The sequence below is a fragment of the Falco biarmicus genome, chromosome 4 (genome assembly GCF_023638135.1).
Source record: "Falco biarmicus isolate bFalBia1 chromosome 4, bFalBia1.pri, whole genome shotgun sequence".
In the NCBI taxonomy this organism is placed as follows: Eukaryota; Metazoa; Chordata; class Aves; order Falconiformes; family Falconidae; genus Falco; species Falco biarmicus.
In genome coordinates, this window is record NC_079291.1 from 73723049 (window position 1) to 73749092 (window position 26044).

Sequence of the window (26044 nt, forward strand, 5' to 3'; positions counted from 1 at the left end):
CTGAACAACACCCACCCCGGGAAGCCGCCACCATGGAGGGAAAGACCTGCCCCGGGTATGCAGCACAGAGCAGCTGAGGGGAACGGTGGCCTCAGAGCTGGTGTAAGCTTCTGCTGTCCCCAGAACCAGGGCTGGCGTGGCTGACGAGCTGTCCTCGGCCCCAGCAGGAACCGCGGCCATGTACAGACCTGGATCTTGTTTTTCCGCTGGACAGCGTTAACCAGGCCTGGTTCCCAGTCTGGTTGCTGGCAGCCGCAGCCATGCTTGCAGGGAGGGGAAGGGAGGAACAAAACAAGCCCTGGGGGACAAGGGCGAGTGCCCTTAGCACCTGCTGCTGGCTCTGTGGAACTAATGTGCCCATGCACCTGCAGCTTGACCAGCTAATTTTGGTCCTGCTCAACAACAAAGCTCCCCCTCCCCGGTGAAAAATTGGAACCCCTGAAGCCTCCCAGACGCAGGGGCCACTTGGTGCAGATGTGCTCAAATGGGCACTTTGTCATGAGGCTAGTGGGGAGAGGCAATAATAAGCTGTAACACAGTGAGCGAGCTCATTCATGAAACTGTTTACTTGCGATACTCTGCCTCCCTACCTGTGTTCTCACGGCTGCCAGGTAACTGATCAAACAGAATTCCTCGGTGCCCAGGGACTCTTCCCTAGAAGCCAGGCCAGCTCCACTCTGCCCTTGAGCAGAGGCCATGCGCGCTGTGCCGTGGGGACAGGCTGCTCACAGACAGTGCTCGCGGCTGAATGACCCAGCTGTCATGCTGCTGCAGGGCAGAGAAAGCGCTGCTGACGCACCGGTGGCCGCCCCAGGGTGAAGTACTGTCACTAACACTGCGGCTGAAGTCTTCCTGGCCCACTCTCACAACCCTGGGGAGGGAGCAGGATCAGGGAAGGGCTAAGCAAGCGCACACTGTCCCGCAGCGGGCCCCAGAGCCCTCAGACTGGCCTCAGCTGTCGCCACAGGGAGCGGATGGAAAACTGAGGCACAGAGCAGGAGAACCTGCTCGATGTCACATGGAAAGAAGGAACTAAAATAGCCTCCTTCAGGCATCTTTCAGACTATCGGTATGGAGAGCGTAGCAGGTTCCCTTCCTTTGCCAGCAGAGTCACTTTAAGAGAGACTGAAAAACTGAAATCACGGGGTCCTCGTGGCTGGTCACCACCAGCACGCTGCGGAACTTGTCAAACAGCATGAGGAGCTGGGAGCGCCGCATGTTCTCATTGTACATGATCTCCTCCAAATGATGTCGGCCTCGGAAATAGTGCAGCAGCCTGCAGGGAAGGAGACAAGGGAGGCACATGAGCCAAAAGCAAGTGCACACAGCTAGAACCAATACTGCCACCCTCAAGGTTTCCACTCCCATGGGACACAAATCAGAAGGCACTTGGGTTGTGTCCCTCATTTACATGAAACTTGAGGGGAATTCAATCGGTTCTTACCTTAGGCATGCCTAGCACAGCAAGCCCCTGGAAAAGCAGGGGACTCCCCGGCTTTGTGGCTTTGCAAAGGGCCTCCTTGTACCAAAAGGTTTCCTAGCCTGGGGCATTTCCTGAGGTGGTCCCTTTTCAATACAGTTTCCATTTCAGAAAGCGAGGAGCCACAAGCCTTGAGAAGTTGGGACACAGCAGAGTCACTTCTGCGCCCTTAGCTGGGCCCGCATTGCCCTGTCACGGCTCTGCGGCACGGCCTGGGGACCTACGCTTGCTTTCAGAATCGGGCATGTTTTCCCTCACAGCAGCCCAAGGGACTTAGGAACTACAGGTTGTGCACTTGAGGCTTGGTCAGCTTGGGTTGGGTGGAGCAGTTGCAACAGACAGATGGAAATTTTGGTGACAGGCACCACAGAGAAGCTCTGGGAGTTATAAGGCCCCCAGAGAACCCCAAAATCCCTGAAGCCTAAGCTCAAACAACACTGGCTTCTTAAATTCCCCGTTCTCTTTAGAGACAGCACAGATCGGCCTTCGCTGGCCCCCAGCACGCTTACAGACATCAGATAACCTAAGCCCCGCGCAGGCAGGCACGGCAGGGCCTAAGACAAACCACTGCAGCAAGTCCCTGATGGCTGAGGACCTGCTCCCCAGAGACCTTCATGGCCCTAACGGAAGCCACTCAGGCTCTTAATCGCCCTGACAACCTCCCAAGCGTAGGAACCGAACCATCCTGCACATGGCGCTCAGACACTCCTACCCATCCAGGCCTGAACACATACGGCACAATCACTTCCCAGCTACACAGGCAGATGTGCGTCCGCACGTGTTGCACATCACACTGTGCTCCAGCAGCTCTTGCTGGTGTTTCCGTACCCATCTGCAGTTCGGGAATATGCTGGCTTGCTGCTTCGTGCCAACTGACAGCAAAAATGAGTGGAGATAACATGAGCTGTTTTGCAATTCATCCATACAGTCCTCAGGCAGGAACAGCCCTCAAAAGACACCAACCATCCTTAGACCATTCCTGCCTATTTTCACGTGACAGCAGGATGGGGGGTCTCGTGCTTCCCCTGAAGAACTGACATCTGCCTGGCTGACTGCTGCTGCTCAGGCTAGGCGCTCCTGTCCCCCATCACCCTCCATGGTGACTGGAAAGGAGTCACTGCAACAAGCCTCCCTCCATCACACCCTCCCCACGCTGCACAGAGTAGGTTTCACCTCTAGTCCACTGCCATTTGTGTTTCTCTGCTCTGCAATTTGCTGTGTCCCTCCTCTCACCCCTGTCCTGTTCCCCAGACCGCTGTGTGGAAGCTCAGAGCCGGGTCCCTCACTGCCTCACCGCTGCCGGCAGCCTGGGGCTGTGGCAGCCCCCAGCACGCTGCGAACTCCCGTCTGCTCTGATGTTCATCCGCCAGCTCTCAGGTTGGCACCATCATGTAGAACTTAACTGCTACGTCTCTGTGCCTGCAGTACAAACAAACAACGGACGGACAAGCTCCAGTCGTATTTACCTTTCCACTGTGCGGGCTGTGCATTTGCCTTTTGCAGGATCTCCCACTGGGTACTTAAATCAGGCTAATTGGCTTCCTCCCCTGGGCCGGCGGCAACCAGTGCGCACTGAGCAGTGGCCGTGAGCAGGGACAGTGTCAGTTTGACCGTGCATGTGTCAGAACTAGGCCATTCCCTGAGGCATTACCAGAAATTTTTCTATATTGTATCACTGTTAAAAAAGTGATTTTGAAAAAGATTTTCAAAGCTGCGTATTCCCTCCCTGGTACAGAGCTGCTCACCGTGACTGCCCATGCGCTCATCTCCTGGCACAGCTCCCTTCTGTGCAAATGATTCTGACCTGGCTTTCAACAGCAACACAGCCTAAGCGGGAGTTTTCCAATAAATAAATCCATCCTGTATTCAAAAAGAGTCTGGATTTGTAACCGGTCAAGATGAAATACTTTCCACTCCAATAAAAGCTAGAGAGGATATTAAAGAATATCACAAAAATGCCGTCTGGAAGACACCTCTAAAGTCTAGTCCAGCATCCTGCTCCAGCAGGACTATTGCCAATGCTGTAGCTTTTTCTAGCCAAGCACTGAAACTGCCCCAGGACGGAGATACCCCCACATGCCTGGGTAATCTGGCCTGCGCTGCACCACCATGCCACGGAAGTTTTCCCAAAAATCCAAGCAAAATCTACAAAGCTGTAACCTGGGGCTCACAGCTCCAGTGAAGATGGGCACTACCTTCGCCTTTTTAAGGGCAATGAACATTTACAGCACCCAAACAGGACAGAAGGTGGCACTTCTTGTGGTAGTAACGCTGCATTTGGGTCCCCCTGCAGCTGCACAGATAGGTCTGTTGACAGATGTGCCCTTCCAGATGCAGAGGTGGGAGATTATGGCTTCCCATTGCTCATCACTGTTCTCCCCTCTTCAAGTTATATGAGCTGCCCCGCTAACAGCAGTGTAGCGTTCTTAAACACACCCACCCACCAAGGATTATCTCAGACTAGTCAGTCAAATAAAATTAGCTTATTTCTGGCCGAGGAGATACCCCTTCCACTAGCACGGCTTGAAAATGGAGCAGAACTGTCCACAGCTTAGTGCCACCAGTGAGCATTCCTCAGTGGAGTAAAGGATCTCCATCTCTCATTCTAAGAGCAAGAAAAAAAAAAAATCCTGAAAGTAACCCCAGACCCATGGCTTGGGAGAGAAGCCACGAGTAAAGCCTCAAACTGTCTTTAAAAGCACTGCTTTACATGCAGTGAGGAACACTTTGTGTGCGTTGCTGAAGGTCTAGCTCAAAAAGAACTTGTCTCTTTCTTGAGTTTACCTCTGGAAGGACAGGCCAACCCTCCTCCAGCAGCACCTAAGGAAAGAACTTGGATTTCAATTCCCATACAACGTTATGAGGGTTAAGGCACCCACTGCTGGAGCCAAGCTTCAGTATTCCCTATTTACCCTTCAGGTTCTTGTCTGGCAAATACCTGCTCTGCATGGCAATGGCCAGGCACAAGCTCCTTCTGCCCTCCGAGGCAGAGACACAAGAAAATGTACAGGGCTGAAATTTATTGCTCTGCTGAAAATAGCCCATCCCTTTGTGTGCACACACAGCTACGCTGGAAGGGCAGTTGCAGTATATTTAGTGCACTAACGATGCATTTATAGCAGGAGTTTGTTCTGGGAGGCAGCTGATACAGCATAGCTATTTGCCAGAGCACAGCCCTCACCAGGCTGCTATTCCTCAAAATGAAGCAAAAAGAGCTGGCACAGGAATGCCTATTAGGGTAATGAGGGAGATCAGCTCCTTCACTCCACCGGCCTTTCCACAGTTGTTTATGCTTTCATTAAGAGGTTTACCCAGAAACCGATCTCTGCTGGTTTACAGCAAAAAAAGGGAGAAAATACACCCACAACCTCCAAGTTACAGTGTCTCATAAAGCCACCGGTAACCAAGAGCATCTTGCATAAGCATTTCTATTTATATGCTCCAGCATCCTACCCGTAGGACCCGTTTGTTTACTGTATCTTCTCTCTTCCTCACTGCTGACTTAAGAGTAAGCCATGCAGTTGTCAACTCAATCAATTCAATCATCCTGGGGATCCACAAAAGAACCTGGTGCACAAGCAAACTGCAAAATAAACATTGTTCAGACAGCTTCCTGGTTACGGCAGCTGGTTTTATGAAGAAATCAAAGTAATTTTTTGCATCTGTAGTTTCAAACAGCTGCTTCACCCAGATGAGGGAAGTGATAGGGGAGCAATCATGAAATCCTTCCCCCTCCCTAGGATAACTAAGAAGCTGCGCTGCCACTAAACTGCTCCAAAGCATCCTCCACAAATTCTGTCTTAAGATGTCACCAATTATGATGTTGTTTTTACTTTCCTTTCTCACTGGTTTTGTAGCAACTTATCTGGTAACAATGAAAAAACATTTCAGAGTTCTCAAATGGCCAAAGTGTTGCCTCTCAATCAGAGAATATCCTCTGAACAGTTTACAGAGGATGGAGGAGATGAGTAATTCAGAGAGCAGTACCTACCCACAAGCCTGGGGGAGCGCTATGAAAATACCTGAGCACAGCACAGCTGCAAGCTTTGCCGCAGACAAGAAAAGTATTTTTTGCTATTACAGTGTCTCTGGGCTACTTGACTATATCCATCCTAGGGCGAGAACCAGCTTCTCAGAGGATTACCAACTGAATCTGGGATGTACACGAAAAGCTGCAGTACTTGCCTCAGGTGGTTTTCCCGCTCCACAAGTATGAAAACCAGTGAAAGCTCCATTCCAGTGTTTTGAAATGCTTAGGAAGAAAAAGTATTTTCCCCCACACCTTCTTCCCATATGGCTGGTTAGGAAATCGTTCTGCTTTTTACCATGTGCAGAACCACGTCTTGCATATTTTTGTTGTGTTGAAATTTGTAACAACAAAACCGTGTGCTACTCATCACACATCCCAGTGACTCTGGCCTAACTAACTTAATGTAACGAGCAGCTCATCTCTGCAAAACAGACCTTGAAACATTGGTAGACTGGCCTGTAAAAGTATTCAGGCTGGCTTTGTGTCTGATGCTTTTTGTCTCCGTCTCATATTTGCACAAAGTTTACAAACCTTAAAATAAAGGATAGCTGGCTTGGAAATATCAGTGGACAAAAAATGACAGCATCAGCATGACTGGGTCTGTGCTTTGCATGCTTAGAAGGTTTCTTCAGGCTATGCAGTTTTATGTCTACCACGTGCAGCCACAGAAAAACTGGCAGCAGGCAACCAGTGAAGTCCTTGTTGTCCAACCATACGCCCTGATGTTCCTTCACACATCCAGGACTCTTTGTTAACAAGTGTTCTTGTAACACATATATTAGTTTTTTGTCACAAACTGACGTATACAGATGAAATAGGTGTAAGGGGAACAAACCCAAAAGAATTTATCCTCTAAAATCCCAAGCTAATGGGATTTTCTCAGAGTCCACGCCAATCCTCTAATAAAACAGCACGGATAAGAAAAAAAGATGGCATTCGCACTCCTCGTTTCCTACCTTGCGAACATGCGAAGATCTTCTGGATTCTGGGCAGCAGGGACATTAAGGATAGCTTCCCGCTCATGTTCCAACAAGCTTGCTAGGAGATTCTCCGTCATCCTTTTATTTAGGGGTGAGTCCCCACCAGGTATCAACTCAGCGCTGGAATTATCCATGCTAGGGCTTGTCAGAGTCATGTCATCACTACTAGCTATCAAGGGAGGAGAGAGAGACACACAGCGTTTTTATGTTCCTCAGCACAACAATGCAAAGATTATCAATTCAGGCTGTTTCTGTGCAGTCTTTCCAAATAATCCCTTCAGATTTGTAGAGCAAAGAAAGTGGCTCTCTAACTGCTGCATGTATCTGCCATTAGTCATATGACAACACAGCGATTTTCTCAATGGGAAAGTCAAATGTTTCAACAAAGTCATCAATTTATGTGGAAAATTGTACTTCTGGAGACTATAAACAGTCCATTAAAAACATCTGAAAAGAAAATTCCCAGCCAGCTCTGCTGGAATACCGTGAAGTGGTAACATAAAAAGCCTAGCAGCACAGAAGGTGGGAGCAAGCAGAAAGAAAGGCCAAGAAGCAATATCCTCTTGTGAGTGAGCCAGAATAAGCAGATCGCAGACTTATCGGACTCACATTCCAAAACTTCTGCCCTAATTCATGACTTCTGCAAAGCTGAAAGTTGTACAGAAACCTCTCCTGATATCCAACCTCAGTGGCATTCTGAGAATGCTGCTTGTAACAGTACAGGCAGGAAAGTTTGGGGATTTCAGCATTGTATCCGATTTATACTCTTGAAAAAATGCTTTCCTGGAATCACCCAGAAGAATGGCACTGAGGAAATTAAAGCAATCAGGATACATAAACAGAAAAGCAACCATCTGCGCAAACGACAGCTAGCTGTGCATCTCCTCCTTAGGTGGCTCTGCAGCCCGCAGAAACCAGTGCTGTTTGAAACAAATTCTCACAATTTTCTTCCTCTCCTGAAAACCAAAGTTCATGCAGTAACAGCAGTGCAGCCAGGGGAACATGGCAGTTACTTTTGTGTACAGCAAGGAAGCAGGAAGTTACTTTGAGAAAATGGAAGTACCTCTAGTAAAACATTTTACGTGACCAAATAAGAACTCGGCAAATTACAAAGCACTACTCCTTTTTACAAAGAGTGTGTAGCCCTTAAGACTTTCACCAATGCCCAGCTCTAAATTTAAGCAGGGCTGGACCAAATTAAGACTCCAAGCAAAGACGAGTTAGTCTTGTTACCAAGGCCTGATTACCCTAGGCATCACTAAGGGAAGCTCTAGAAGTGGGCTGTAGCCTGAACAGCAGAGAAAAGTGTGCTCGTACTTGGAGAACCAAAGCTGAGAGCATTGGGGGTGCTTAAACTTCGGCCTCCAACTCTAGCAGTAAAGGGCATGTCTTCGTCTTGGGCTCGGAAATCCTCCTCGTTTGGTGGCACCATCAGACAGACGTACGTGTGAAGCTGAATAAGAAGCCGGTGTTGGAGCATCCATATCACCATTTGAATGAGCTGAGTCTGCAGAGTGAGGAATGAGGTATGAAAGACCCGTGAAATAAAATACAGGAGGAAAACAATGCACAAAGGTTAGGCTTTGTGACTAAGTCACAAGAAGTGCTTTCCACGAAAAACAACAGTTTTATCTCTTCTCCAATCATAAAAAAGTGACCAGGCACACACGTTCATCACACTTAAAAAGCTTTTGTGGATGCTCAGGCTGTAATCAAGCCTTTAACGATCAACATGTCTTTATGCTACACATATGCACAGCCAGTGTCCTCAAACGAAGCAGCCCTGCCCCTTGCCATAGCTCCCACACCTGCTGGGTGGTGGCAGAGCAGCCGCATCCCCTCACCACCCAACGCTTCAGCCACACAAACGGAGCCACACAACCCCACCTGGAGCCCTTCCGTACGTTTAATAGGTGCTCAAACAAGGGGCTAGCCTTCCTTCTGAGCGACCAGACATGGGAAAATGAGTCAGCCAGAGGCAGGCCCTGCTGCCCACAGCCCAACAGCGTGAACCCAGAGACCAGGTTGCTGGTTTCTACACGAGGCCTGCTAAAATAAGTAGTCACCAAAGGGTCAAATCCCAGAGCGGTCAGATTAAAGCGCATGTTTCCTGAGAAAGCCAGGGAGAGGGCAGGGTGAAGGGGCAGAGATGAAGCAACCAGTGGTGCCCAGAAGTAGGAGCCATTTGCTGTCAGACGGGAAATTGCTGCATGACCATGGGAGGGACCTGAGATCAGAGCCCTGCCAGGACTTGGCGACACAGAAACAGCCGCAGAAACCTTGGCAAGAGATAGCAGCCTGCTGCTGCCAAGGAGGCCCCTCTCAGTGCAGAGGGTTAATATCCCCCATTTGCTCGCCATCCCTCTGCAATAATAGGGCAGGTCAAGCTTATACAGGCACCTAGGTGGTTAGGGTGCAGATAGGCAAGAGTTTCAAAAGCACCAAGAGATGATGCTCAAGTTAAACAAACATGCACACCACCTTTGTGTTCCAGCAGCTGCAGACCTGCACAGTGTCCCCAGAGCGATGCTGAAAGCAGTGGGCAGAGTGAGGGACAGGCATTTGCAGGTTCATGGCATGGCCTGCTTTCAGGAGTTTTGGAGGAGCATTCAAAACGCATCATCACATCTGAATTCCTGCACAAAAAGCCTTTTCATATCACTGCCGGCAACCCTTCCCATAGCTAACGGCTCTGAAAACACTGATTCACTAACAAAAGCTGTTTGGGGATTTCATAGCAACCAACACTGTTTTGGTGAGAGAAACACATGCAGAATGAGCTCAGACTCTGAGAAGGAAGTTAGCTCTGCTGTATTAATCATCAGGGTAACAGGCCAAATCTCAATAAAAGCCCCAAACTGAAGTTCATCAGCCCAAATAATTTTCCTTTTTCCATAAATCTTATAATTCTCAGTTCCTCCTCTGCAATCAAACCACAAAAGCAGTATCTTCTGTTTGCAGACAGACCCACACCCTGTCTTTTCAGGGATTACCACTTTTGGGGGCTGAACAGATTTTAATCTTAAAACATTATCTGGGATCGCCTTCAAACATATCTTTTTTGGAAAAGCCAGAGTTCATTTTATATGTTTAATAGCAAATCTACAGAAGAGGAAGGCTGGCAAAAGATACCAAATGCATAGTGTTTTGCTAACACCTGAAATCAGCCTGGAAGACAAGAGGAGGCTTACTGCAGCGATTACATTGCTAAAAACCTTCCTTCCAGACACAGGAGGCCTGGATGAAAAGATGTCTCATATATTTTACTTCAATTTCCGACCTGTTGGCAGGCAGCGATGTCTGATTAGCTAGTTCCCTATCAAATGAAAGAGGTCTGCGCATTTCACAGCACAGAACCACCCTGGAAAAATCCAAGGCAATTCAAGGAGACAGTAAGTCAGGCTCTACCAGACCTGCAGAATCTGCCGGGTAGGGCCTGACCTCAACCAGCCTCCACTGGTCACTTCGGTGGTTTCGTGAACTACAGAAATAGCCAGTTGCTTTCATTACAGCTCCATGTGCGTGGAAAGTCTTAACCAACACTTTCTAATTCTGCATACACACCTTCACCTCTACGCTCTTGTGCAAATAGCTGGAGAGCCACCCTGAGCCAGCAGCTATGCTCAGTGGAACAAGCAGCCAGGCGAACATGGTGTTACAGCTTTACAACCCTAACACTGTACAACCAACGACGGCCAAACGCCTTTGTGCTGTAAGTGGGAGAGCTGGAGATCAGCTGTGACTAACTTCAGAACTAGAGGAAACTATTCTTCCATATTGAAGTGAGCCTGAATAATCATCCCCAGATAAGAGAACATTAAGATCATTGACGGTTATCTGTATTAGCTCGACTTCAGTGGAAATTTGGTGCCTCTTAAAATCTAGTCCTAGAAAAAAAGCTCAAGCGCTGCAGCGCCCTGCACCCGGCACCATGCCCAAAACTGTGTGCTCCGTGCCATCACTGCACGTGCCTCACGCCATTTCCACTTTTTCCAGGTTTAAACCTATTTCTTACCAAAAGCAGCAATTGTTTTCACAGACAAGGTCTAGCAGAGGCTTTGCTAATACGTTCTGCTGCTTGTCCTTCAGGACACGAACCGTGAATTTACATCCATTCCCCACCTGCTCCTTTTGAGCTCTGATGGAGCTTACAGGCAGGCCTGCAGGAGAAGAGGCTTCCCTGCACCATCTGTGCTGCGCTGGCTGCAGGAAGCGCCCTTCCTCCCTCAGAGATACACCGTTATCTTCGTGCTCTGTCTCAGCCTACTTGATTAGCTGGGCTCCTTGCTGAAGCCAAAAGGTCTGGGAGTAGCTTCTCAGGCGAGGCTATGCCCCGCACCCAGGGCCGCCTCCACTCGCTCAAGCCATCATCTGGCACGGTAGGAATCCACGGCCAGCCTTTTTTGGCTGAAACACCACAACTGTGACAGAAATATAGAATGAAACGTTTTTCATTGCTTAATTTAACTACCAATCAACTCTAAATTTTATCCATATTCCTTTCATCCTTCCTGTCTCCCTACGTCTCTTTCCAATCTGCTGTGAGGGGGTCCCGTCTGCTGCAGCATGTGGACCGCTCCTGCTGGCACGCAGCAGCCCACAGCCAGCCCCTCTGTCTGCCGGCCCCATGGTGCAGCAGGCCCTGGGAAGAGTTAGAGCGTGTGGTCATGCAGGGCGGCATTGGTAACAATACATTGCTTTGTGCTTACTGACAGAAGCAGAGAAGATGTATTAGCTTCTGAAAACACAGGCACTATACGTCAGCCCATCTGGGCAGTTTGGGACAGTCAGAGGAAAGCTCAGCCCCAAATCTTGGAGGGACAAGATCCAGCATTCACTATTCTCTTCCCTCTGGGAACCAAGGGGAGCGTTTGTAAAACTCTTGAATAATATGTTAAATAAACCACATTTCCTGCAAGGATTCTTTAAGGCCGTTTTCTTTGTCAGGCCTAAAACACTAAGGAAAACGCCAAGGTAACTGGGACCAGCAACAGATTCAGGAGAGGGAAGGGAAAACAGCAGCCCAGAAGCACTCAATCCTAGCTTGCTTCTCACTACACCAGGATACATTTGCAGTTAAAACATGGTTTGTTTTGCCTATGGAAGTATAGGAGCCCCCTTTCTCCAGTCTGGGTTATCTAGTTATTTGCCACATGCAGTCTTTGAGGTCTGACTTGAGGACTAAGGGCTGGCTTGGCTCCATAGGATAGCACCTTCAAAGTCGCTGGGGTAAACGGATGTTTGCTGACATATATTGCCTGCCTTTATCATTCAAACCACACTGTTTTAAGAAAAACAATCGGCTAGCAAAACTTATTTTACTGCAAACAGACTCTGAAGACCCCTGTTAATGTAGGACAAAATATTGTCTAATATTGCCATTTTAATCATTAGGTAACAGATTTCAATTCTCAGCTTAACCATTGCCTCCATTTAGGCCCAGAACAACATAATTTTTAAACTGATTTTATACCTAGTCCAACTGAATATAAATGCACCTTAATACTACTTTGATAGCTCTGCCAACAAAAGCTCCCATGACTCTTAATGCCTTCCAGATGCCCAGCAGAACAGCCCCGTTTGCAGCGTGTCTCTTGGAAGACACAACTGCCTATTCGGTATGTGCATGCAGCTCTCCTCCCACTCCCATCCCCTGACACACTCCCTCATTTTCCACCAAGCCGTTACACAAAGCACAGCACGTTTTCCGGATGCACAAGGCAGAGGCCTCATCCACCGTTGCCTTACTCCCAATAGGATGGCCAGACTTATCAAAACAAAAGTGAAAAATTAAACATTTTTTGTTCAGCAGCAGCTGTCATACTTTCCCATCTGGTTTTTTTTTTCTGCAGTTATCCTAGCCTCATCAAGGGAGAATTAGATAACTACAATAATAACAATGTGCATTATGACAAAGAGCTACTGTAGTGAAGGGGATGCAGGGAGGAAATGGGATGTCCAGTTCACCTAGGTGTGCTCCTTCTACCTTACGGGTGGAAAGATCCCTCCTGCTAGTCCAGGCAGGGTAGGGAGATGTTATAGCTTCTTCTGAAACAGATGAACTAGCTGAGGCCATAATGCATGGATCAGGAGAAGTCACAAGCATTACCCATTTCTCTTGGTTTGCAAAGAAACTTAGCGAAGAGTAGCTGAGTGAAGAAAATTTGCTGTTGTCCAAAAAGCCTTGCACCGAGAAGCAGGTTGAAGCATTCCCCTGCACCAGGTGCAGTGCCTAGTACACACACTCTGTCAATGAACGTGTCCTGACCAAAAGGTTTTAGGTCACCAGGTGTCTCTGTGCATTTGCAGGAGGTTATGAAGGAGTGTGCACCACAGAACACCAGCAGAGCTCCACTCTGGTGTGCCCTGCGGTCACATCAAGGCTGTGCCACATGCATGAGAGGAGAGCACAAGGACAGAAACCAACAGTCACAGGCAGCAGAAGGAACGATAGCTTCTTTGGGGTTGGGGTAGGGGAGATACAAACTGCTCTTTTCCAGTAAAAACACTAAAAGGAAAGATGAGTTTCCCTATGGTATCAGCTCACAGGATCTCCTCAACCCATGGCCGTACCCTGGGGAGATCCAGCACCAGCAGCATGAGCTGAACTGGTTGCTGCTCAGGACTGTCCCAGGCTGCACTGGATTGTTGCGAGCCCAGGTGACACTACACAGCACAGTGTAGCTAACAGACAACTCACCACCGTGAAAAGGGGAAAACAGCTTCTGCTTTCCTCACTCACATGCCCAGCTGCAGAAGTACCTCCCTCACCCTGTGCCAGCCCTGCAGCTTGCTGGATCTCCCCCAAGCGAATTCCACCTGCTAACCTGGCAGAAAACTAGCGCGGCTGAAACAAGTTAAATGAATAGAGTCGAGCTGGACAGAAGCCAGAGCTCTAGCACAAAGGGAAGAGGGAAAGGAAGAAGGTATGTGTGCACACACCTGAGTGTGGAAAGGAAAAACAGGGCCTCCTCTCAGCAACACCGCTATCGTTAGATCACCTGAGCTGTAGGCCTAGCCTCATCCTCAGGCTGCTGCAACACTGCTATCCAAGCAAGGCAGGTTAAACACAGAGAAGGGTCAGCAAGCACAGAGATGACTACATGAACACCAAATTCTTTTCAATTTACAAGCACAAGACCACTGATGGATATAAAACTACCACCAAGTTCAACTGCAATATACTGCTTGTCATCACAGGCAAGAAAAAAGATCAGGATGACAGGCTTAAGAATTCCTGCCTCCAGCACCAGGGCATGGCCAAGAGCACTGGCAGTCCCGGCAGGCACCACTCACTGGACACCTCCCACCTACTTGACAGACAGACATCAAAAGCAGAATGTGGACATGCACTCTGTCTTTCAAGGCAATCTCATCCTTGTCCTTGCTCAGGGTATCGCCGGTTGGTTGTACCTCCACCAGCCAAAAAATACCACAGGGCCCCAAGTATAAAAATATCAGTGTCACTTTTTTTTTTTTCCCATCTCCCCAAAGGAATGGAGCAATTCCATCCATATGGGGTAAGTAAGCAAACAAATATAACTTTGTCCTCTTTCAAATCAAACTGTATGACTTTGTATAAAAACAGGAGGAAGTGCTCTTCAAACAGCTTTCCTATTCTGTATTGTGGACTTTATTAATGCCTTCTCTGCCCATCCAGAGGCACATGCCAAAAGGAGGGAGCCAACCCCATGCTTAGGACAAGAACCAAATGGGACAGATGCCACGAGACCGTAAGTTTCTGCAGAAAATACAGCCCTTCCCACAGTACTGACCTAGCACAGATGACTTTCAGAAATACTGAGACAGTATAGTCAGCATGATAAAAAGCACAAGGTAACAGACTACTAGTGACAATCTTTAAAGTTAAAAAAATATCCACCTACCCTCCTATGTACACAAAGAACAAAATTACATTGAGAGGTCCCAAGTTTGTTAACTTTTTTCAAAGGCAAAGCAAATAACGTTTGACAATATTTACAGTTCAGGGTACAGCATCTTTTATCACTGCACAGCGGAACAAAAACCCACCCACATTTCATCAGATTAATTTATCAGCTGGTTCTCTGTTAATTACAATTGCAGCCTGACCACTTCAGGATGGATCGGATTGATCTCTCTTAAAAGGCTAGCTCCTAACAAAACAATAATACAAAGAGTTCTACATAGGTAAATCAAAGTAGAAGAAAATGTACTGATATGAAAACACTTAAGAACTCTCTCTAGTCTAAACTCCCCCAAGAACTGTCACGCTTAGCTTTACCAAAAAGCAGCTCATCATGACTCAGAACAGCCCACCAGTGTATGGTGGTCTCCTTCATCTTCACACGTGTCTTGCCAATGTGGCCCCAAGTCTTCTGCAACCACAGTTCTCAGCTCCCCTTTTCAGACTGTACAAGGCACTTCGTAGCTTTTCACAGTATCACCCTTCATCCTTCCATGCACGTTCAAAGGATGATGAAAACAAGCCGTGTTGTTGATCTTTAGGACCCCGCTACAGACAGGTGAGCATCAGAGAGAAGGCAGCCAGCCTAGAAGAGCCGTTTCAGTACTCCAAAAGCTCTGGCAAACATTGATCATGCACTGCTGTTTCAAGGCATAACTGTGGCAGTAAGTGAGAGATTTCATTTGTGTATTTTAAACAAAAGCAGGATGTCCAAGAACAACCAGAAGTATTGAAGGAGAAGTATTAAGGCAAGTAATTAATTTTAAAAGGAGTACTGAGAATAAGAATGCCTCCTGAAGCTACTACAGCTATAATAACATTAATGCTATTAATTCAGCTTCAATTTTCAGGACACTGATTTGTCTGTAACTATGATAAAGTACTGACAAAACGATAGAACTCTTCCTCTTACGTCCCAAGGTGGCAGCTGACCAGTACACGCTACTGGGATCAGACGCTACATCATTACTTATCTTTATCTCTGATCATCATCTCTGCCAACCTGTAATTACAACAAATTCTTCTCTCACAATTGGATCTGTGTGCGCAACTGATGCTAATCTTCCAGATATCTGAACAGTGGCTAAATTCACACAGCCAGCAAGTCACCTAAGTATGAAGGCTAGCAAACACCACTACAAGAAATCGGCTACAGAAATCTGCCTGTGCTTCCTTTGCCACAATGAGCTATGTGCACAGGTCTGAGCGTCTTCATCTGGGAATGTAACAGTGTCAGCCAGGACACCTCACATTATTGAGCTCCTTCTTGTATTTCACCAGTTCCCAGAAATGCCGCAAGCCATGATGCACAAGCAAAACAATGGCTCACAAATCCAAAATCAGTCTATTATTATCCCAGATCTCAACATTAAAATGCTAATGCTGTAACACATGGACTTCTGTTGACTACATGCTGAGTCTACTTCCTCTAATAGCCTTTAAACAATTCCAGTTTCATAGCAAAAGCTAAGTGAATAGACAGTTTGCTTTTAAAACCAGATTGTGAACTTAAAGCAGATGGAATATAATAAAATTAAATGTGATTGTGAGGAATCCACAAACTTGCACTCAGCCCTACTAATTTATGACGGTTTTCAACAGACCAAATGGAGTTTCAATTTTCCCTACTATATCACTCAAGGTAAAGAAACAGTCTGATTTAGGATTGTGCTTTGCTAGCACAGAACATCCACACAGCAGCATGTGGATATGACACAACAAATCATATGGTTGGAAACACAGTAACTGGCAACTTCTAAACCAGCAATAGCAGGTTCCTGACTAGGTACTCCAGAAGCAACACCATTCCTTCTTCCCATTAGCAGGAGAACAAGGACCTCTTGTACATTCCCCATCTCACCTCCTGAACAGGCGGCGCAAGTGGATTCTTGAACTCCGAGAGTGACACTGGGAGGGAGAACTTGGAAAGCATCGACGGCAGGTTGTGGCCCCGGAACTGACAAGAAAATGCATCTGCTAATGGAGAGTAGCTACAGAAAAAAGGTACAGGCAGAAATCAGTTTTATATTGCTTGTCAGTGTAACATTTATCCATTTAAGCGCTACAGAAGTGCCAATTCCTAAATGAAATATTCTCTGTGATCTAGATAAACAGTAAGGGTAGTTTATGGCATGTTGTGTCCTGCAAAAGTAAGCAAGTAGCATATGCACTTTCATCTTGGCGTTACATTCAGCTCCAGGACATTATTCAAGGAGTGGAGGGAATCCAGAGGAGAAAAATAAAAACAATAGAAAGTCTCGACCTGTGCAGTCTCTGATCAAAGGAGCAGGGACTGGGCAGTCAAGAGAAGACAGGGATGGGCAGGATATACACACTGTCTTTAACTATGTAAAATGCAGCTACAGATGTGACCGTTCTCCCTGCCTATGCTGACAGGACAAGCAGTACCACTGATCAGGAGTAAAGAGTCAAGTTAAATATTAGGAAAACTGTCCGCCTTAGGATTTCCATCTACAAAGGTCTTCAAGAACAGCACTGCCATATATGACACAGGCACAGTTGTTCCTGAATGACCTTAAGGTCCCTTCCAGCCCTATTTTTATACTTCCAGAGAAGTTTTGATTTAAAACTATTTTCCTATAACTGAGTTCCAACACACATTCTAAAAACATCTCAAAATCCAACACAGAAAGGGTCGTCGATCTTCAGCAGAGCAAAAATACCCACCACTGCCTCCACATCTTCCTTGCATTGCCGCTGCCTGCTCTCAAAATGCCACATTGCCTTCTGTCTGCGAGAAGGCGTATCAGTATAAAATGCCATCACATGAAACAACAGTGATAGTGACACTACCCGATTTGCTAATTTTGATTAATTTCAGGTGATGCTGTGTGCCAGATACAAAGATAGTCCTATGAAATACTGATTTATTTAACTTAATCAGAATGTATTTTGTTTTATAAATGTTTCCATGTTGCTTCAGGTTCATACAGCCTTTCTGATGTGGACGTTCAGAGAGCAAGCATACTAAAAATACTAGAAGCAGCTTCAGAGGGTAAATATTGCTTCTCAGGCCCACATCACTGCAGAAGCATACTGATCTACTGTGACACTCCTCCCTACCACACACTGGCTTTGCAAGTTCAGGCACATGTAATGGTTTGTGTTTTGTACAGCCTCAACAAATTCATACGAGGAAAAATCCCAGCCTGTATCCAGTAACAAAGAGAAGGGAAGCATAGCCGCACTTCTCACCACTTTTTTGCTAGTGTCACTCATTTTCCTTCTACTTACAGACAGACACTGGCATTTGGAGAAAGCATGTAGACATTGTTTTCACACAGCGGATAAATAATAATTGCTTTTCCCCAGTAAACAAGATGTGCAGCAAGCTGGAAAACCTGCATTGAGAAAACAAGAAAAAAATAAGGGAGCAAAAGCAAAATTCAAACTCTTAGCAAGCGTTCCATACAATCACGAAAAGTCTCGTTTGAGCTGAAATGAAAGAATGTTCCATCCTTTGACCCTGCCTTCAGAATAAATTCATGGTTTAATAGAACATGTGGCACATCAAAAAGCATTTGACAAGGTTATTAACTTCCAGAGGCTCGCTCCACATTTCTAAGCAACTTAGTATTTCCTGCCTCAAAGGAATTTCTTCAAACTGTATCAATAGAAGTTTAGTTACTTTTCATGCCCCAAAAACCTATTTACCTATTTTTGTTTATGCACAAAATGAATTAAGTGTTACACATGAAAAACAAAACAAAAGAATCAGCCTCTACTATGACACAAACATAAAGGAAACCAACACTGCCTTTTTAATGCACTGAGATTTTTCAGTAATGAGCTGCACAAAGTATTTTAATGTGTTAAACAAGTCAGTGGTTGTTAATGGCTCTGGAAGAGCCACATAAATAGCGTCTACGAGACATAAAACCCAGCCTGCATCATTAGATGCATTTAACTTTGCTTTTTTGTGGAGAACAAAACTACAGAAGCAGTAGGGAATTTCCAGAGTTCATCTTATAGCTATATAATGCAAAGTAACACCACAGACCCCTGTAAGCAGGCCTGGACATTTTGTTATGAAATAGGAACTTTCCCTTCGAATAAGAGAAGGTGTGGACCTATGATCATGAGCATCTGAGATGACAAGCTGCGTTCTTCTCTCCTGTCACACAGAGCACAGATCGCATCCCTGGGTCTGAACCGACTGTTAGAAGCACGGAGTGGTTCTCCCCTCTCCTGTATCTTCTAATATCATCAGGGCTGACAAGCAAAGCGCCACAATGACCACAGACACCCAGAGTGGCCTCTCAGTGGCCTCATGTCTCACACAATTACCAGTCTTATTCCCTCCACTGGCACAAACTTCCCTTTTCAAGGACTCGTCATGTCACCTGAGCAATTTAGGTTTGAAATCTGGTTGCCAGTACTAGAAAGGCATTCAGAAATTGCTGCTGGCTTGGAGAGACTGGCTCAAAATTTTTGCTCAAGCCTAAACTAGAGCCTCTTCCTGGGACTCTGCAAAGTCCACGCACTAATGTGCTAAGAGAAATCGACAGGTAGGTTTGCACAGGCTTCCAGAGCTCTTCAATAGAAAAGACAGATCTTGGCAGATTCAGGGGAAGCAGCGTATTTGGCCACGGCAGCTGCAAGCCTTCACTTGCATTTTGGGTGCCACCACTCGCACATAGACATCAATGTGGCAGAACCGAGACTGTGTGATTTACACTGTGGTGTAAGTCAAGAGTACTATTGATTCTGATTTTCACTACCTAACGGGAAGGCATAGAGAAGGCAGAGCCACTCTTCTCAGAACGGCACAGGGACAAGATGGAAGGCAACACAGACAAGGTGGAAGAAGAGAAATTCCCATTAAATATAAGGAAAGTTCTTTACTCTGATGCTGGTCAGATGCTGAACCAGGGCCCAGAGAGGCTGTGGGAGGTATCCCTGGTGGTACTCACAATTTGAACAGACAAGTTCCTGAGCAGCCTGTGTTAATGGACTTGCTCTGAGCAGTGGTGTGGACTCAAGACCTCCAGCCCCTCCTGCCACCCCGCAGTGATCTGCCGAGCACTGTTGCTGCACCGCTGCCCTTCATTCTCCAACCTTTCCCCACGGTCTAAGGCTTGTGTTTTCTCTGTTGCTCTGCTCGCACCAAGAGAACTGACATGCTCATGTACCACAGAAACCCACTGGCACACAGAAAGAAAACACCTCGTGATTTAAAAGAATTTCATCTGCTGCTGACAGTTCCCCGTACCTGTAGCAATGCCAAGTCAGCATCTTGAGCCAGTTGCTGCAAATTCTTCACAGCAGAGGTAGTTTTAATTACTCTCACCAGGGCAGGAGAGCAGTCCAACGGGAGCTCATTAAGCAATGACTTCTCATCATTTAAAAGTAATAAGGCATGGTAAGGCCTGCAGAAAAATAGAATACATTTGCACAGTAAACTGCAGCTTTTCCTGAAGGCTTAGTTATTCCCAGACCATGATACCTAGGTTAATCTACTGGTAAAAAAGAACTTCTAATATCATCTTTTTCCTGTAAGTGGGTTCAGAATAAGCTTATTTTTATGTCACAAGGTAAGACGCTCCCCATAAAAAAGGGACAGAGGGTTATATGGTAAGTGGATGCCCTAGTGACTGGAAAAAAAAGACTGCAACGGGCTGGCATGCAATTAAGCCTGGAGAACTAGTCTGAAAACTGCTCATCTGCATTACTGAAATACAGAATGGAGTAGAGGAAAGGAAGAAAGCAAGAGTTAGTTATTTTTGCAAGTAAAAAGCTGTAAACAATGAATGCAGGAAATAAGATATTGTGGGGCCTGGGCTCACTCTCTTCTAAAAGCAAAATTACTTTTGGATCAACAGATTAAAACGAACACACAATTCCTCTAACTGTAAACAGTGCAGACCACCTAATGTTAACACAAAGCTATGGCTTCACACCACCATGTATACAGCAGCATGGTACCCCAGCATCAGCTCCAGGAAGCCCTGACTCAGCCCACGCCCCCACCACCGCTACAGCTCAGTGTCACATCGTCCCCCAAGCTGTGCCAGCACAGGCATTTGCAGCACCATACTGGCAACTGGAGGACCAGCCAAACTCTGAAAGACAGAGCTTGCTCTTACCTGATAGATTTCAGGCTTCTCTCAATTGCTTCAGGGGGTATAAAGTTTGTGGCAACATAATGGATTTTATGAGGCAGGCAGAAACTCACTTCCAGCCAGTTGTTGATATGTAAACGGACCACCCCTGTTGTGCAGAGACTAAAATAGGAAGAAAATAAATACATACAGCATTTACCATGTATAACAAATGAATGTAGTGGTCCAGATTCACCCCTGCAGAGGAATCACACCAGGACAAGAAAAAACTGCGTGTACGCTGTCTATCTCCAGACTGGCTCAGGACCAGCTGATTCCCAGCTGCAAGGGCTTCCTGAACTTGTACTTACAAAGCATTATCCCCTAACGAGGCTTTGGGGGGATGTGAAAGACTGATAGTCTGCTCCCTCTGCTCTTAACATTGCAACACTATCTCGAGTTAAAAGTGTTTCTTGAAGATCTACTGCAGGGCACTGGAAAATTCCCTAGACCAGAGCTGCAAAGGGCAGAGATGAATCGGGCACAATGTTTTCACCTCCAATTTCCATCTTCCTCTCTAAGGAAAAAGAAAAGGAGATGTCTGTACTGGGCAAGGGGTGTTACAAGCAACATATTTCCACAATAATGGACTCCTCCAGTTCTGCTTTTAGGTTGTTTGTTTCCTACTAACCTGCTCCTGCTTGTCACGTGAAGTCACAAACATGCTGTTAAATGGTTTCACTCTAGGAAACCACAGGGACTAAGCTAAGCCTTTAAGCTGACTTCAAACAACAGGACTGGAGTGGATATGATGGACATCTCAGGAATGACAATAAAGTCTGACCCTCATGTTCAGCCTGAAAGCAACTATAAGCCTCTTTTACTGAAAAAAACCCAGAGAACTGAAAGATTTAAGCAATGAACGTCATTCAGGTAGTTTTATGGAAGTCTGTAAATCTAGACAACAGGTTAAACATACCTAGGTAGGTAACCATGTTTACTTCAAAATGAGTAGATACCATAAGGAGCTAAGCTAGCACCACCTTGCAAACCTTCACACCACTGCCCAGCCCACAGGCAGGAACCACTGGCCTGGGAACAGCTTTGCTGGAGGCACTGGGACTGAGCAGGGAGGAAAAGGCAAGGCCCATCACATCTTTCCATGTACACTGAGCTTGGAACACATATAAACTTGCAAATCAATCTTAAGCAACAGCTAATCTTGTCTACACTGTAAAGCTGAATTTCTCAGTATGTCCTTTGACTTTAAACTTTCTTCCAAAATCTTTTTTTCTGGCCTAAAATAAAATTTCAAAGTTTGCACTCTAAAAATCCCCATCTGAATTTTTAATTCAAGTGTATTGAGACTCACAATATGACTTTTGTGTCGATAATGCCCACGAATTTCCCCTCTACACAAAATATATTTAAAAACATTCCAGGAGCAAATACATGTCTTGGAAACTTTATGTGGATTTTTAAACATTTATACCTAGCATTCAATTGGAGGCCACAAACTAACGTGCTCTTTTTCAAGTTCATCTGGTTGTATACAGGATTTAGAGAGACCTGAAAATTCAGCTTTAAAACAAAAACACTGGGTAGCTTTGGCTGCCTGTGTAACTATTCACCAAACCACAACAGAGTGGTGAGAGAGCAAACACGATCCCATCCTGCCTCATGCATGATCAGACTCATTAGGGAAAATCTCACTGCAGACAACACTTTTCAAAAGCAGAGGCCATGGTTTTGTTATCAAATCTTGCACTGACCTCGAAAATATATCTATTTTTCAAGTTGCAAATGGAGCAGATACAACATACTTCCTTTTTTAAAAAGGAACTGAAAAGATGAATCCATTGTCTCTCTGCGTTACCACATCGCATCTGATCAGAGGCTCCACACCCTGAAGGAACATGCAAAGCACGGCAAACACCTCCGTTTTTCTTGCATTACATGCTGCAACTCCAGTAACACTGCTTATCCCACCAGACATACACCAACTGACAGAAAAAGCTGGATTCTCTCAAAACACATCAAGGCAAAGTGCACCCTGAAGCAGTAGCTATCCACACTATCTACCAGGCCAAATACTCACAAGAGAAAACACAACAATAAATGAAGGTCAAGCAAGTTAAAAGACTACCTGAAAGCTATTGGCGTTGTTCTTTTTCCGAAAAGAAGCAGAGATACATGAAACACTTGCAGGGATATTTTCCCTGCACAGGTTAACATTCAGGAAACAGAAAAAATATACAGTTGGTTCCTTTCATTCTTTGGTTCAAGGGCACCAAGGCAGCAGCTTTAATTACATAATTATACTCTCCACAGCATAATTTTGTCTACAGTGCACTATACAACAAAAGCCTAGAATTAAAGACAACAAGAAAACCAGATTTTCAGTTCTGATCTGGATCTTAATTTCATTCTTCTACATTTGCACTCAACTGTATAATTTCAAGCCTTCATTACAGCTTTATGTACGTGATTTCTCCTTTACCTACCCCTCCTTGGATGGAAAATAATTTAAGTCCCTAATAATTTGACAAGGAATAAGCTACATGCTCCAGCAGCAATGTATGCGACTGGCTTTAGTCAGCCAACACTTAAATAATTTCACTTCTATATATATATACACACACAAAGATTCATGCAACATGAAATATAGTCAAGTCACAGAAAGTGAAGTTTGGATCCACATCTGCCTTCACTTTTACAGGTTCCCCATGAAGTCACCTACTTAGCAAGATTTTTAGTGTGAGCCTCACAAATCTCCGTGAGCTGGCCCCAAGCTCTTTGGCTGGCGACCAGCAGACCCAGAAGCCACCTTCTTTTAGGGGCAGAAGCAGAACAGCAAAAACCAGCAACAGAACAGAATACCAAGAAAACAAGTTTTCAAAGTTACATCAGCAAGTCACCAAGCTCCAATTCTACTTTATTCTTCTTAACCAACTAGAATCGTGCAGCAAAGACTCCAGGAAGATGCAGGACTGTGGGAAGTCGAGAACGCTGCATCAGCTGCACACCATGAGCCTCAGGGACACAGTTTAAGTAGTCCCTGGTAGGAAACCTAAAATTGCAAAAAAATTCAAGGGTGCATTAGGTACATCAGTAATTTAAAGAAGGTTCTCTTTTGTTCTTTGCTCCTTTCCTAACTGCTTCTCACATTTTATGGGGATTTTTTTCAGTGTTACTGCACCCTGAGCTTTTTCACTGAGTTCACATTTTCACTGAACTATCTGCTGTAATTTCAAAAGCTCTCTTCAGAGCAGTTATGTACTATATAAAGGTTGTTTGGCCTTACATACATTCCTTTACACTGAATTTCATCTGCTGTTCTACTAGTTAACTGGTATCCAGAGACCTTACTGCAACTTCTTTTTCCCACAGACTTCAAGAGTATCAGGGCAAAAATAGCTTCATTCCCCATACTCTTAACTGGCTATTAAAGCCTCAAAGACGTTCCATTTATCCCATGAAAACTTAATTTCAACACTTTTAAAAAAATCTCTAGTTAGATAATACATGATAAGTGATACCAAGGGATACATGGTGAGGGATTAGGATACTGAGAGGGGATATCATTGTCTAAAATTGAGACAGGGAGAAGTCAATAGGAAAAAGCTGTTTAGCGTCTCTCCATCGTAAGACCTATGAGACATCTCAAGATACTAGAAGAGGCAAAGTTCAAAAGAAATAGAAAGAAACACAGAAACTAGTTAAGCCATGGACCTCTTTATCAGAGGATGCTGTGGTGGTTAAATATTTACTCTGGCTCACAGGATGGTGGACTAATTCCGGGAAGTGAGATCAGCTGAAGGCTGTTGAATATACAGAAACCACCTCCAGAGCTGCAGGAAGCTGGGAAACATTTTTGGAAATATGACTGCTCTTTTCTCTATTCTGCTCTGCCCTGAACAGCAACTGTGAGCCACTACCCCAAAACGGGAACTCAAAAGTTGGCCAGTATCCACAGAACTCAGCCTTCTTTTTCATAACTATTGGCAAAGCAAAGACAATCCCACCTCATATTTTATAAAAGAGTTATGAGTTTTTACAGATACACCCCTCATGTCTATCCTATTTAAATCAGAAATTAATGTTTTCTAGTTTGGTGGAGGTGAGCTTGTAGCTTTGGAGTTTGTTTATTTTTTGCTAGAGGTCGTGACTACATAGAGCTTTGAAATGATTTCACATTTCCTTGTGAAGGACACATTGACCATCCTTTGACCAAATAACTGGTGATGGTTTATCTTTTACAGTACAGCCACACAAATCACACCTAATAATTCACTAAATTTCATATAATTATTCCACTTCTCCCTGAGCTGCTGAGAGGCTAGATCTACCAGTCAGCTCAAATCCCACTAGGCTAAAAGAAAATGTATAAAGGCTCTTTGTGTGTTAAAAAGAAGAAACAAACAATCCAACCCTCCCCAAAAACCTCCCTGTACTTCCACTTTACTCCAATATAAAGCTAAGAGAAGATTGCTATAAACAGACAGGCAGCGCACTAATATCAAGCTAACATATTACCTGCAGCTGCAGATCAAACTTGGTGAAAGTCATCTTAATTCCCTAAATTGAAACTGGCTTAAAAGAGACACCCATTGCAACACTGGTAAATTTGTCAGCGCTGGAGGTACCAGCAACTGGACTTTCTTGCTCCTAAAGCCCTTGCTTTTTGTTCCACACCAATGCTGGAGTTTGGGGACGAAGTGAACAGAGACTTTCAAATCTATTTTCTGAACTCATAAAAAAGAAACATTCCAGTTTTCTCCATTAGAGTCAAAAAAGGTCCCAGGAGCTAGACGTTTATTACCTCTAAACCCTCCGTTTACTAACAGGCCATTACTATAGCAGCAACAGTGTTAACAGTTAAGATGACCTGGCTATTGATTCCTGCCTTATAAAATACAGGCATTTCATTCAAAACGCAAGGGACACTTTGAACTGTAAAAAGATTCATACCCTTTGTGGTTTGGTACAAACCAACTTGTTAAGGGACATGTGGGTCTTGCCTGAAATACCTCAGCACCATCTACAGGAAACCAAGGGCTAGGCAGCACCTCTAGAGCAGCCGTGACAATTCAAGAGGCCTTTGACTGGAACTGCAGAAACAGCAGACACTAGGAAACGCTGGCTTAAGCGAATCTCAAATGGAGACCTGGATTTCCATCTGCAATTCAAAGTGCTCTCTCCACTTTACTATGTTTCCCCTATGCCAAAGGCTATGCCAGAAATCGCTGTATATTTAAAACAGCACATTGTCACTACATGCATTTGAAGACTTACTGTTCCCAGCAGCCTATTCTTCTCTAAAAGAAACAGACTAAATCTTGCAATCTCTCCTCTTAGGTCATTCTCACTCCTCCTCACTCTCTAGGTGGCCCAAATCCTTCTTGAAATATGCCGCCCCAAACTGGATATAATATTCATTACAGCAGGGGCTTTACAATCCTGAGTGAGATTGCTTCCTATCTTACAGACAAGACTTTTATTTTATGCATGCTTGCTTGTTTGCTTTTTTCTGCAACCCCAGGTCAC

The 26044-nt window shown here is 45.3% G+C and overlaps 1 protein-coding gene across 11 annotated transcripts in view; it reads right to left on the reverse strand.

The window, feature by feature from the left end:
• Positions 1-548: 548 nt before the first annotated feature.
• The window catches only part of NPRL3 (NPR3 like, GATOR1 complex subunit), a 45081-nt gene continuing 19585 nt past the window's right edge, over positions 549-26044 (reverse strand). For 10 of the 11 annotated variants that reach the window (XM_056335235.1, XM_056335238.1, XM_056335236.1 and 7 more), the window contains 7 exons: positions 20543-20680; positions 19669-19825; positions 17691-17797; positions 16297-16426; positions 7808-7997; positions 6467-6659; positions 549-1276 (listed from right to left, as the gene is read on the reverse strand). In XM_056335235.1, coding sequence (XP_056191210.1) covers positions 1111-1276; positions 6467-6659; positions 7808-7997; positions 16297-16426; positions 17691-17797; positions 19669-19825; positions 20543-20680 — 1081 coding nt within the window. In that variant the 3' untranslated portion in view covers positions 549-1110. The other variant, XM_056335239.1, reaches the window with a different exon arrangement.